At 38.5% G+C, this 14,559-nt stretch overlaps 1 protein-coding gene across 1 annotated transcript in view; it reads right to left on the reverse strand.

Moving 5' to 3' along the window:
* The window catches only part of LOC106881045 (phospholipid-transporting ATPase IF), a 94,575-nt gene that overhangs the window by 13,852 nt on the left and 66,164 nt on the right, over nucleotides 1–14,559 (reverse strand). The window contains exons 17-25 of the mRNA XM_089366543.1: nucleotides 10,445–10,567; nucleotides 9,286–9,455; nucleotides 7,767–7,920; nucleotides 6,540–6,642; nucleotides 5,969–6,114; nucleotides 4,052–4,111; nucleotides 2,632–2,759; nucleotides 1,582–1,640; nucleotides 57–136 (exon numbers count right to left, since the gene is read on the reverse strand). Coding sequence (XP_089222669.1) covers nucleotides 57–136; nucleotides 1,582–1,640; nucleotides 2,632–2,759; nucleotides 4,052–4,111; nucleotides 5,969–6,114; nucleotides 6,540–6,642; nucleotides 7,767–7,920; nucleotides 9,286–9,455; nucleotides 10,445–10,567 — 1,023 coding nt within the window. The remainder of the gene's footprint in view (nucleotides 1–56; nucleotides 137–1,581; nucleotides 1,641–2,631; nucleotides 2,760–4,051; nucleotides 4,112–5,968; nucleotides 6,115–6,539; nucleotides 6,643–7,766; nucleotides 7,921–9,285; nucleotides 9,456–10,444; nucleotides 10,568–14,559) is intronic.

Consider the following 14,559-nt stretch of genomic DNA (forward strand, 5'->3'; position numbering starts at 1 on the left):
TATAAAAAAAAGAGAAAAATAAAAATAAAAGACTGTTTGAGATAAAGGTGACTTACTTTGCCATCTTCAAAAATTGAAGTTGTGTCAGAAATCAGTAACTGGACCCCAAAGTATACAACCAGTGAATGCCAAATAGCTGGGAAAGAGAAAACCCAAACTTTAAATAATGACAACAATAACAACTAAAAGAATAAAATTCACATTGAATTACTCGGGTATTTCCCTGACATGTAGACAATTCTTCAGACAGAAATAATCTTAAAGAATAGAGAAATCTATACAATGAGGTAGAGTCTAATAATTTCATTCAAAAGCTGGATTTTAACCATTGAACACACTACAACTAACAGTTTCACCATCTGTCAGCTCATCAGGTAATGATATTAATCAGTGTTGATGCTATTACCTAATATACCAGACAAATAGAGATTAAGAGGTTTGTTTCTCAACCAAATGGTTTCGAGTTCAGTCCCACCTTGGGCAACAATCTTCTACTTTAGCCCTGGGCTGACCAAGGCCTTGTGAGTGGATTTGATAGAGGGGAAACTGAAAGAGTTCTGTCATTTATATAGATATGTGTGAGCATGTAAATATATGTATGTGATTATATATATATATATATATATATATATATATATATATTCTTTCTGTTGAAGAGCGTAGCTCGAAACGTCAAAGACTTTCCGTATTCCCGAGCGTCATACTAATATATACTTTTGTTATTTACACCACCTGTCCTCGTCTGTTGTTATTATTTGTATATTCTCCCATATATATATATATATATATATATATATATATATATATATGAAAGTGAAAGAGGGAAAAGAAACAAACTTTTTCATCCACATTCAAACACGCTTGTCACTGGGCTGATAGCAGCAAATTATGTATATATAAATATATATATATATATATACATATATATATATATATATATATATATATATATATATATATATATAAAGACAAAGAGAGGGAGGAAGAGGCCATTGTTTTTAAAATAAAAGCAAAAGGACTTTTCTCCTTGGTACGAAAATGATGTAAGGTGGGTGAGATAAAAGAAGTCTATTTTATTAGTTACTGTGGACAATACAAAACTAGTTTCACATTTAATGTACAAACTAAATAAATCAATTTAAATGATTGATACGGAAGACAGAGTGTACTGGAAGCTTTATTATGTACAATATTATATATCCATCATGGCTTATCAGACCAATTGGTTTCGCACTAGGAATACAATAGAGTGTTAGGTAACAATCCGATTATATAACCTTACACTCATCAGAGTTAGCTGATATGGAAGGGAATATAAATCTCAGTTGATTCAGGAGAAGCAATAAATTATAGAACTCAATATAAATATAGAGTATTCTTTAATATATTATAATCGAAAGGTTACGATTTTAAAGTACTCAAAGTTACTTGTTTCCGATTGTACTTGTTTCCAATCATCACCTGGTAAAGCGAGCATAATTTTCTTTTGAGTATCCATTCTTTGAATGTTTTTTTGCAATATGAAATGAAAGCTTCGTTAGAGAATCAGACAAATCAAAGAATACATAAAATGGTATTTACCCAGAAGGTTCCATTTTAAAAACTGTTTTCCAGACAACAATTTGTTTTTGTAGTATTTTCTGTGAAATGAATGAAAGGTGTTTATGAATATACATAGATAAATTTGTACATATAGACATACATGCATGGTTATAGGTACAGGCATAGCTTATAAGAACAACTCTGAAAAAGAATATACAGGATGAGTGAAAAGCAATTCCCTATTTTAAAATACAGTAGTGCTTCAGTTTTCGAACAACTCTGATCACAAATAAATTGTACTTTATCTCCTGTCTTTGTCATATTCATTTAATACAGTAGTACCTCAGTCTATGAACACCTCTGAGCATCAGATGTGGTGTACAAGAGAGACAACTGCGCTGGTATCATCATGTGTTGCGAATGGATGAGGACAGCTGTGTGAAAAAGTGTCACAGCCTAACAGTGGAGGGAACCTGTGGAAGAGGTAGACCCAGGAAGACCTGGGATGAGGTGGTGAAGTAAGACCTTCGAACATTGGGCTTCACTGAGGCAATGACTAGTGATCGAGACCTTTGGAGATATGTTGTGCTTGAGAAGACCCGACAAGCCAAGTGAGACCATAACCTGTGGCCTATGCCAGTGGTGTATAACCAGCCCACTTATGAATACCCTTCATTCATTGGACAATAAACTTTGCTTGTGAAGACCTGTTGAGGCAAGTGAAATCAAAATCGCTGACGTGGCTGATGACAGTCCTGCCTGATTGGCACTCGTGCCAGTGGAATGTTAAAAGCACCATGGGAGCGTGATTGTTGCCAGCATAGACTGGAACCTGGTGCAGCTCCCCGGCTTACCAATTTCAGCCAAACCATCCAACCCATGCCAGCATGGAAAGTAGACGCTAAATGACTTTCAGGCCTTATGCACATAGTAGAAATAATTACTATCATCATCACCATTGTTAGCAGTATTATTATAGGCTTGCATTGTTTGACGCCATTTTGATTCACCCATGAAAATATGTTTTATTTCAAGCATTTAATTTATGCTTTTGTAAACGTAATTGACAACAGGTGAGAACTTACTTACCTGTAAATGGTGGGAATGGTGATCAGTTCTGTACAGTTGATGTCTTGCTCAAAGAGTCCATAGATGAAGATAGGTAATGAAGTGAATGTGATGTTGTAGAACATGAGAAGGAAGCTTTCAAATAATGACTGGCAAAAATAAATAATAAACAAAAGTTTATATATGTGTATATATGTGTGTGTAAACTTAGCCATCGTGACAAAAGTATACTTTCAAAATTACCCATTCATATGACGGGTAACAGTCTGGTATGTATATTGATAACTAGAAGTGAAAATAATAATAATAATAATATTATTATTATTATTATTATTATTATTATTATTATTGAGTGAGAGAGCAGCGCATACCATCAAAGTGACACTGGGGTAAAATATACGAAGCCCAGTCATGACTACCCATCTGATAAGGGTACATCAGGTGCATACATCACAACCATATATGTGTGACATGGTGATCTTATATCAAGATAAACCGTACATGACCTTGCAGGTGAGCTGGCAGAATTGTTAGAATGCTGGGAAAAATGCTTAGTGGCATTTCGTCCATCTTTATGTTCAAATTCTGCCAAGGTCGACTTTGCCTTTCATCCTTTTGGGGTTGATAAATTAAGTACCGGTGAGACACTGGAGTAGATATAATCAACTAGTCCCCTCCCCACAAAATTTCATAATTATTTTTTCATCATTTGCGACTGTAAAGTCAATTACCTGGTACTTTCTATTCCCTTTATTATTATTATTATTATTATTATTATTATTGCTAGCAGAACAAAATGCTTAGTGATATCTTGATAACCCTTACATTCTGAATTCAAATGCCATTTAGGTTGACTTTGCCCGTCATCCTTTCGGAGTCAATAAAATAAGCACCAGTAAGATATTGAGGTTGATGTAATCACCTAGAGCTCTCTCCCTAAAATTTTAGGTCTTGTGTCTATAATAAAAAGGATTATTATTATTATTATTATTATTACCATTATTATTATTATCACAAATAACAACATCCATGTAAGCAAAATATATTCACATTTAAGTATCCGGTGAGATATATTTTTCTCTCAATGACTTAACAGCGCCAGTGAAGCATGGACAACTAAATCAGGCACTGATAGCAATAAATGGTAGTTGGTTCCTGGGAATCTTTGGTCACATTCAACAGGGCATCCATTTTCGATGATTTCTAGGCATTGATCTCATGATTGAGCTTGTTCCAGAGATTTACAACCAGATGAAATCAGAGGATTGCGCAGGTAATGATGTTAGCTTAAATTATTATTATTATTATTATTATTATTATTATTATTATTATTATTATTATTGTCGTTATTATTGTTATCAGAAAAGGAACTGGGTGATTGAAAAGTGTGTCGTGTTTGAGAGAAAATGATTTGAATGAAAATTGTGGAATAATATCTTACCTGCTGAGAGAATGTATTGAAGTAGCCGTAATATATCTGTGTCGTGATGAATGCTATGTTCTGGGAGATGGAACAAAAAAAACAAAGAACAAAAAAAAACAAAGAAAAAGAGATGTATATACATGCAAACATATCATATCATATATGTGTGTGTGTGTGTACGTACATATGTGTATGTGTGTCTATATATATATAGGTATATGTAAATATGTTTATGTATATATACATATATGTGTGTATGTGTCTATCATCATCATCATCATCATCATTGTTTAACGTCCACTTTCCATGCTAGCATGGGTTGGACGATTTGACTGAGGACTGGTGAAACCGGATGGCAACACCAGGCTCCAGTCTAATTTGGCAGAGTTTCTACAGCTGGATGCCCTTCCTAACGCCAACCACTCAGAGAGTGTAGTGGGTGCTTTTACGTGTCACCCGCACGAAAACGGCCACGCTCAAAATGGTGTCTTTTATGTGCCACCCGCACAAGCCAGTCCAGGGGCACTGGCAACGATCTCGCTCGAAAATCCTACGGGAGCCAGTCAGGCAGTACTGGCAACGGCCACGCTCAAAATGGTGCATCTCATGTGCCACCCGCACAAGAACCAGTCCAGGGGCACTGGCAACGATCTTACTTGGCTTGCCGGGTCTTCTCACGCACAGCACATTTCCAAAGGTCTCAGTCAGTAGTCATCGCCTCGGTGAGGCCCAATGTACGAAGGTCTTGCCTCACCACCTCAGCCCAGGTCTTCCTGGGCCTACCTCTTCCACGGGTTCCCTCAACTGTTAGGGTGTGGCACTTTTTCACGCAGCTATCCTCATCCATTCTCACCACATGTCCATACCAGCGCAATCGTCTCTCTTGCACACCACAACTGATGCTTCTTATATATATATATTGTCTATGTGTGTATATACATATACATACATACAGATATATACATATATATGAGAGAGATATCTATACATACATATACAGACAGACACACATATTTATGTACATGTGTAAGACCACCACCACCACTAGCAACAACATTATCACCATTCATACTACCACCACCATTGACATTTCATGTTCAGTTTCTATCCTTGCATAGCTTGGCTGGGTCACCATGATTCTAAACCAGTTATTTCACAGTAACTGTCCTTAAAGGTGAAGTGAAGGATCTTGTCTCACTAATATTTTTTTGCTTAAATTTTTCGCATGGTCTTTAATGGGTGGAATCCCTTTTCCAATACCAACCATTACACAGGCAACCCCTGTATTTATATGTCAGGAGAAACAGATTCTTAAAAACACCAAATATTAAAAAGCCTCTCATCCTGATCATCAGGCTGCGATAGATAATCAAAAACATTACCTCATGGACCAAATGCATGATAAGTTTCAGCACAGTTTCTACCCACCATCTACAAAGCAATGGTCAAACCAAGGATATGTTAGAAGACATTTTCTCATGGTGCTGTTCAGTGGGAATGAACCTGGAATCACATGGTTCATCATCATCATCATTTAACGTCCGCTTTCCATGCTAGCATGGGTTGGACAATTTGACTGAGGACTGGTGAACCAGATGGCTGCACCAGGCTCCAATCTGATCAGGCAGAGTTTCTACAGCTGGATGCCCTTCCTAATACTAACCACTCCGAGAGTGTAGTGGGTGCTTTTACGTGCCACCCGCATGAGGGCCAGTCTGGCGGTACTGGTAATGGCCACGCTTAAAATGGTGTATTTTACGTGCCACCTGCACAGGAGTCAGTCCAGCGGCACTGGTAATGACCTCGCTCGAATGTTTTGCTCACATGTCACTGGCACAAGTGCCAGTAAGGCCGTGAAACAAATTTCTTATCCACACTGCTATTCATACCCCACACCTCATACCATATAGATGAATAATATTAAATAATACAAACCTTATAGAAAAAATACTGGACGAGGTTGGCCACCCGGACATAGTAGTAGTGGCCGTGTTTAAGTAGGGCTGGAATCAGGAATCGAAACTGAGAAAATGCGTAATCGCTGCACCGCACTGCTTGTCTGCCTTCTTTGCCAAACAATCCTGGAAGACGAATGGGAAGAGGAGAGAATTTTATGGTGGAATGATAGAGAGGAATAGTGGGAGGAGATTTGTGAGGAAAGTGTATGGAAAGCGGGGGGGGGGAGGATGTTTGGGGTTATGGGGTGGGGGATAGACAGCGATGACAGAAAACAATGATAATAATAACAACAGGAACAAGAACAACAACTAATGCAGCAGCGACAGTAGCAGCAAGAACAACAACGACAACAACAAAAGCAACAAAAACAACAATAGACAACATAAACAACAATGACAGCAGCAGCAACAACAACAAACAACAACAACTAATAAAGCAGCAATAACAACAACAACAAAAACAGCAACGATAACAAAAAAAAACAACTAATAAAGCTGCGACAACAACAACAACAACAACATGAAGGAAGTGTTTGACTGAAACTTACCAAGTCCCACATGAGCTTCTTGGATCATACTGACATCGTTAGCACCATCACCAATGGCAGCAGTTATGGGCCTTAATTTCGATGTCTTTATTAAATTTACTATCTGCAATGTCACAATAAAAAAGGGGCAAAAGGCATTCATTATATATTTACTCATGTATAAGTAAAACCCCTAATTTAGCATTAAATCTTGGTACAAAATTTTACCCCCTTATTGTTTTAGTTTTACCCCAATGGAGGCACATGGTTTAGTGGTTAGGGTGTCGGAGTCATGATTCTAAGATTGTGGTTTCAATTCTTGGACTGGGCGTTGCATTGTGTTCTTGAGCAAAACCCTTCATTTCACGTTGCTCCAGTTCACTCAGCTGTAGAAATGAGTTTAGCATGGAGAGGGATGGGCTCTGCCAGGCTTTCCTGCCCTAGATATGCTGCATAGCTGCAGCACCCTAACGGTCCCCAAGGGGTTAAGGGACTTGTCAATTGGCAGAATCGTCAACTGGCAGAGTCGTTCGCATGCCGGATGAAATGCTTAGCGGTATTTCATCTACCATTCTGAGTTCAAATTCCGCTGAGGTCGACTTTGCCTTTCATCCTTTCAGGGTCGATTAAATAAGTACCAGTTATGCACTGGGGTTGATGTAATCAACTTAATCCCTTTGTCTATCCTTGTTTGTCCCCTCTATGTTTAGCCCCTTATGGGCAATAAAGAAATAAATATTGTCAACTGTTTCAGTTAAAAATCAAATCTAAAAACAGAGATATTTATACATTATTTACATTTGACGGATATTTGTCCTCATCTTGTTTGTTGTTAACACAACGTTTCGGCTGATATACCCTTCACCTGATGAAGGCTGGAGGGTATATCAACCGAAACATTGTGTTAACAACAAACAAGATGAGGACAAATATCCGTCAAATGTAAATAATGTAAATAATTCCTCATCTCTTAAATATAAAACTATAGAGCAATTTATCATTGTCATCATTTAACATCCATTATATACATATTTAATCCATTATATATATATTTAATCTATTATACCATGTGGGCAGTGTCTGATGATTGTGCTGGGAGACCAGACATGCTATAAAACTATGTTTGGGATGTTCTCAGCACATGAAACTAATAGTAGCACATAAAAGCAGATATTGTGTTTATATATACATGCCAGCAGACCATAGAAATCTCTGGTGTTGCCAAAATATATATGTGAGATTCATTACCGATGCTTTTTGCAGTGGAATCAGACGACAGCAGAGAACTGTTGAACATTTCAGGCAGAGGGCGCACAGATCTTCCCTGTTGTGTTTCAGCAGGATGGTAAGTGTACAACCATCGACGATTAGAACATACCTGGAGCCATATGATAGTTTGTCACTGGAAGATGAAGAGGAAAGAGTAAATCAGTGAACTGGTGAGGGATGGTGATAGGCTGAACAGGGACATGTTTCTCGTTATATACACACACTCATATATACACATACATATACAGGGTGGGTAGAAAGTAACTAGGCATTAGATTGCTTATAGAATTTTTAGTATCAGTGAAGTTATGATGAAAACATTTTTTTTTAACAGACAACACTAATGGGGATTTTTTATTTTCATATTTTCATATTGTCTTATTTCTTATTTCTTGTTTTCCAGATGCCTGGTCACTTGACTGTTCAGGAGTGAGCTAAGATAGCAGCACGCTATGAAGTGTGGAATTCCATTGTTTTGGTTCAGAGATGGTGGCGTGCATGGAAAGGTAAGCACACAACACTACGTCCAGGGACAATAAAAAGTGGTCATGCAAAGCTGAAGACCACGGGCTCTGTGAATGATGCAAGAAGAAGTGGCCGTCCAACCACGTCCCGATCAGCAGAGAATATGGCAACAGTGCAGGAAATGTTTAATTGCAGCCTGCAAAAATCAACAGGTCAAGCAGCTCATGGAAACCCCATTACACGCAGGAGCTAAAACCTGAAGATTGTGACCACAGAAGTCTAGATCTCGCTCCATGTGATTTTTACTTGTGGGGTTACCCAAAAGAGGAGGTGTACAAAACGAAACCTCACACACTGGAGGACTTAGAGACACAGATTCAGGAGGTTCTCAATGATATCCCAGACGATGTCCTTCAGAAGGTTGTTCATTCCATGCCTGGCCGTTTGAGGAAATTTGTTGACGGCACCAGTGCTTACGTTGAAACATGAAGATTTCAACGCGTATCATTTGTTTCAATAAATTTGTAAAAGGAATATGGATTTTATTACCAATTTTTACTACTCACCCTAAATATATATATACGTATGTATGTATGTATATGTATCATCATCATCGTTTAACATCCACTTTTCATACTGGCATGGGTGGGATGATTTGACAGGAGCCAGCCAAGCAGAAGCCTGCACCAGACTTCTGTGACTGCTTTGGTAGGATTTTTACAGCTGGATGCTCTTCCTAACACCAATCACCCAGCAGAGTGGACTATGTATATATATGTATAGCACTGACCACTTCCCAGCCCCACACCATCATCCACACACCTACACGTACAATACTCAGAGTTTTATGGCAAGCCGTAGGTATGAGGTAATCCAATTTCCAGTCAGTAACCAATGCAGCAATAACCATGCATCAGCTGTTGGGTGAAACCATTACAGGACGCTATATATATTACACACACACACACACACGTGTGCACAAACATTTAAACAACAAAACAAACCCCACCATACAGAAAGCAGTTATTCTTACTTGACTATGTCTAGATGTTTCCTTAATTCTATTTGACAGTCTACGATATCTGAGCTGTTCAAGATATTGAAATTGGTGAGGCGAAGTTCAAAAGAACCTTCTTCAAAATGGCCAGCAGAATAACTTATATTTACAGCAGTTTCCTCTTTATCTCCAGTCAGGACCCAGATCTGGCAACGAAAAAGAAGACAATACAGTGGAAAATAAATGGAATGGAAGAGCAGAAAAGGTGGATAGTAGGAGAGATGTACAAGTAAAAAAGAGACAGAGAGATGAAAGAGGTTAGAAAGAGAGAGTGAGAGCAATAAACATACACAGACACACAAACATACATACACACACACACACACACATATATATATGACAGGCTTCTTTCAGTTTCCGTCTACCAAATCCACTCACAAGGCTTTAGTCGGCCCAAGGCTATAGTAGAAGACACTTGCCCAATGTGCCATGCAGTGGGAATGAACCTGGAACCATGTAGTTGGTAAGCAAGCTACTTACCACACAGCCACTCCTGTGTGTATATTGGTTATTGGAGCGGGATAGTTTTATTTTTTATGAATTAAGACTGGGCTGTCAGTTTTTTCACAAGATACATATACATATATATATATATATATATATATATATATAGTTCAAAATTACAGAAAACAAAAGACAAAGACAGGTGTAGGAACAACAAGCAGGTGTATTAGTTTAATGCTCAGGAAGGCTGGAAATGTCTTTTACATTTCAAGCCTATGCTCTTCAACAGAAAGGATTAAGAGGGGAAAAAAATGGAGAGAGAAAAAAATGTGCAGAGTTCAACGGTCCAACATGACGAGATGACCATACACATACACACACACACATACAGTAATCCCTTGCCATATCACAGTTCACCTATCGCAGTTCTTTATTTAAGCTTACGTCGATTCCTCCGTTGTGTTGTTTTGCATTTATAATAAAATAAATATATACAAGTCATAAAAATAATCAAAAAAAATATACAGTACAGTACTGTTTCTACTTTGTGGATTTTCACTTATGGCAGGGGGGTTTGGGAATGTAACACCTGCGATATTCGAGGGGTTACTGTATACATATCACTAACCACATAAGCTTAACATATTTGCTTTGTGTATTTGTATGTGTAAAGTGCATATCTGCTACATACTTTGATTCCTGCGTCTCTCAAGCACCGCATTGTCTCTGGAACACCATCCTGCAGTTTGTCCTCGACGCCAGTTGCTCCAAGAAGTATGAGATTATCCTCGACTTCATTGAAAACCTTGGAAAGCTGGAGAAATAAAGAAAAGACAAAAAAAAAAAGGACAATATCAGAATTTTTTTATGGCCATCACCAAAACTGAGCCAGACATTAGTTACAAGGAGGGTGATCATTTACAAGGGTTATGTGACTAGGGTGAAGGAAGAGGGGAAGGAAAGAAGGCCAGAAGGAAAGATGGAAGCAAGAATGGATGGAAAGAAAGAAAGGAAAAATGGAAGGAGGGATGAAAGGAAAGAAGGACAGAAATAAAGAGAGACTTATATCCCGTATGGTAAGATGTTAACTTCCTAATCACATGATTCCATTCATACATATGTCTGTATGTATGAATATAATATGTGCATGTGTATGTGTGTCTTTGTGTTCTTGTTTTTGTGTCCCACCACCGGTTGACTGGTGCTGGTTTGTTTATGTCTCCATAACTTAGAAGTTTCGTATAAGAGATTGATAGAACAAGTACCAGGTAGGTATAAAATATAGAAAGTGCTTGGGTTGATCCATTTGATTAAAACTCCTCGAGGTGGTGCCCCAGCATGGCCACAGTCCAAGGACTGAAGCAAGTAGAAAGAAAAGTGTCATAAACACTCCACAACAATATGTATTGAATCCTTCATTTGTTTGTTATTTGTGATTCGAGGGAGATTTCACAGCTATTTCTAGCAGGTCAATAACTACTTTTGGTACACACACCTGTGGCACAGGTGACAACATTGAAATGACAATGAATTCTTAAATTGGTGTCTAGTATGCTTGATGAGGTAAACGAAGAACATTTTAATTAAATAATTGTTTTATTAAAGATAAAAGAAAAGTGCTTAACAACTTGAAATTTAATTAAAATACTTCAAAAAATTTCATTTTTCTCCTAAATTTTAATTATGGAAAAAAAAAACCAATTAAAAACCCCATGATAACTGAAATACCACAAACACAACTTTTTCCAAAATTATGGCCTACACGATGGGATGTGGGTGCATAGGGTTAGGTGGCTCAACCTGCTAGAAACATCAGCTAAATCACCCTCAAATTATTACATGCTACATACTACTGTCTTTTGAAAAGTAGCCAGGGAGAAGGACATGCTTCATGTGAGGTGATAATGTATTTGTTCATTTACTGTGTATAACTTTTGACTCATTACATACACCTGTTTATATAATGTGCAATATTAGCATCAACCAGTCACCTAGTCCTTGAAACAGCTGTAAAAACTTATCGTCAACTTCAGCTGTGAAGACCTTAACATTGTGTAGGATCTGAAGATATTGAGGGTTCCCTAGTGAAGGATATGAGATGTTATGACACAGCCGTTTTGTGATATCTACTTAGCATTTGTGATTTGATGCTGACTTATTTGACCTTAGACATTTTAATGTTTCCCTCATTCTCTCCTTTTCCACTTCTTTCCCTCCCCCCTGTGTCCAATTCTCTCCCTCCTTCTTTCTGTTTATGTGTACAAGCATATTTCTTCATGCCTATCATGTTGAATTAATAAATTGTAATACATCTCTCTCTCTCTCTCGCTTGCTCACACTCTCTCTTGCTTGCTCACACACTCTCTCGCTTGCTCACACTCTCTCTCGCTTGCTCACACACTCTCTCTCTTACTCCTTCTCTGTATCTCTATGTGTATACTTCTGCATGTGCATGCATGTGTGTGTGTTTGCCCCCAGTGCCAAACATTACTATCACCAAAACAGGTTGAATGTCCAGTCAGCCACGCCAAATTACCAGTGCCCAAAAGGCTGTACCCAACTGTCTTACTCCAACTAATGAAGATCCTCACATTGTGCAGTAATTAAAAGACTCAGATGTCCATTAATGGCACTGAAACTGGTTGACATCAGATGTCACATGATGATGATGATGACGAAGATGATGATGATGATGTATATCTTTTACTTGTTTCAGTCATTAGACTGCGGCCATGTGGGGACACCACACTGAAGAAATTCTCAGTCGAATGAATTGAATGCAGTACTTATCTTATCAATCCCTTTTACCGAACTGCTAAGTCATGAGGATGTAAACAAACCAACACCGGCAGTCGAGCAGAGGCGGGGGACAAACACAGACACACACATACATTGATATATATGCATCTGTACCATGGGTTTCTTTCAGTTTCCATATCTACCAAGTTCATTCACAAGGGTTTGGTCGACCCGAGGCTATAGTAGAAGACACTTGCCCAAGATGCTATGCAGTGGGACTGAACCTAGAACCATGAGGTTGGGAAGCAAGCTTCTTACCACACAGTCACTCCTGATGACAATGACAACAGTGATGACGATGATGATGATGGTGATGGTGATTAAAGCTTAGTAAACTATACTGACTTGACTAAAGTACATAGTATGACCAGGTGTCAGGAGGTGGTGGTGGTGGTGGTGGCAGCAGTAGCATGGTGTAGATTGGAGCTAGCGTCTGTGGAGGTGGTCACGTTGGTGCTGTTTAGTGTGGAGCAGAGATAGTGTCTGCGGCAGAGCAGTTGTGACAGCATAGTACGTAGTGGAGGTAGGGCCTATGGCATACAAAGGTGCTGGTGATGGTGGTGGTGGTGGTAGTGGTGGTGTGGGATGTCTTGGCTGGATGTCCATTCTCCTACTGACCTACAGTCTGGCAGCACACAGGACATTTAATTGCTGTGTAGTAGTAGTAGTAGTGGTAGTAGTAGCAGTGATAGTGGTACTAATGATGACGCAGGTGGATTTAAAGATGTTGATGATGATGATGATGGGTAGTTAATAACATTGGCTTAATTAGTAATTACAATGGTGACAGTGGTGACTGTAGTGTTGGTGGTGGGGGTGATGGCAGTGGTGATAGTGGTGGTGGTGATAGGAGTGGTGGCAGTAATGGTAGCGGTGGTGGTGGTGGTGGTGGTGTTGGCAGTAGTAACCCATCAATGTCAATAAGTGTGGTGGTATTGGTAGTAGTAGTAGTAGTGGTGGTGGTAGTGATGATATTTGTACTAATAGTAGTAGTAGTGATGGCAGTAGTAGTAGTGGTTGTGATGGTAGTAGTAATAGTGGTGGTGGTAGTACTAGTGGTGGTGGTGGTGGTAATAATACTTATAGCAGTGGCAGCAGCAGCAGCAATGGCAGTGGTAGTCATAGCGATCGTTGTGATGACAGAGGCAGATTTTCAATGATGTCAACACTGCTGTGTAATTAAATGGGTTGGTCGACCATTTGCCAAACTTTCACTCTTTGAATAATAATGGTAGGAGTAAAAAAACAACAAAAACACAGCAAAAGACAATTAATTAATTGTATAATTGTCTTGACATGAGTTCTTGTTAACGAGATAATAAACTTCGCTAAAAAGTCTTGTACTAATTCTCTGTAGTTTGAGTTCAAGTGTCACCATGGTCAAATTGTTTTTTTTTTTTTATCCCTTTGGGGAGGGGCATTAATCCTTCACATCCTCCTTTTACTTGTTTCATTTATTAGACTGTGGCCAAGTTGGAGCACTGCGTCGAAGGGTTTTAATCCAACAGATCGAGCCCAAGACTTATTTTTTTTAAAGTAAATCTGGTAGTTATTCTGCCAGTTGTGTTTCAATTTTATTTTTACCAAATCACTAAGTTATAGGGATATAAATAAACCAACACCAGTTTCAAGTGGTGTAGGGAAGAAACACAGACACAAAGATACACTCATGCACACACACACACATGATTGGCTTCCATAGTTCCATTACTAAATTTACTGAAAAAACATTGGTCGACCCAGGGCTACAGAAGAAGACACTTGCCCAAGGTGCTGCACAGTGGGACTGGAACACAAACCCACAAGATTGCAAAGCAAGCATCCTAACCACATAGCCATTCCTACACCTGTTGAAATTTTCCTAAGATCAAAAAAGCCCATTCCTCTAATGTTTCTATGACAAAACAAAAATGAATGATAGAAGGGAAGATGAGTTCTTTCCCTTACTTCAGAGAATTCCTCATTGCAACCAAAATGAATGTAAACAAGGTTAGTATGTTTCTTGTT

This window comes from Octopus bimaculoides, chromosome 19 (assembly GCF_046866305.1).
Source record: "Octopus bimaculoides isolate indiv1 chromosome 19, ASM4686630v1, whole genome shotgun sequence".
Classification (NCBI taxonomy): Eukaryota; Metazoa; Mollusca; class Cephalopoda; order Octopoda; family Octopodidae; genus Octopus; species Octopus bimaculoides.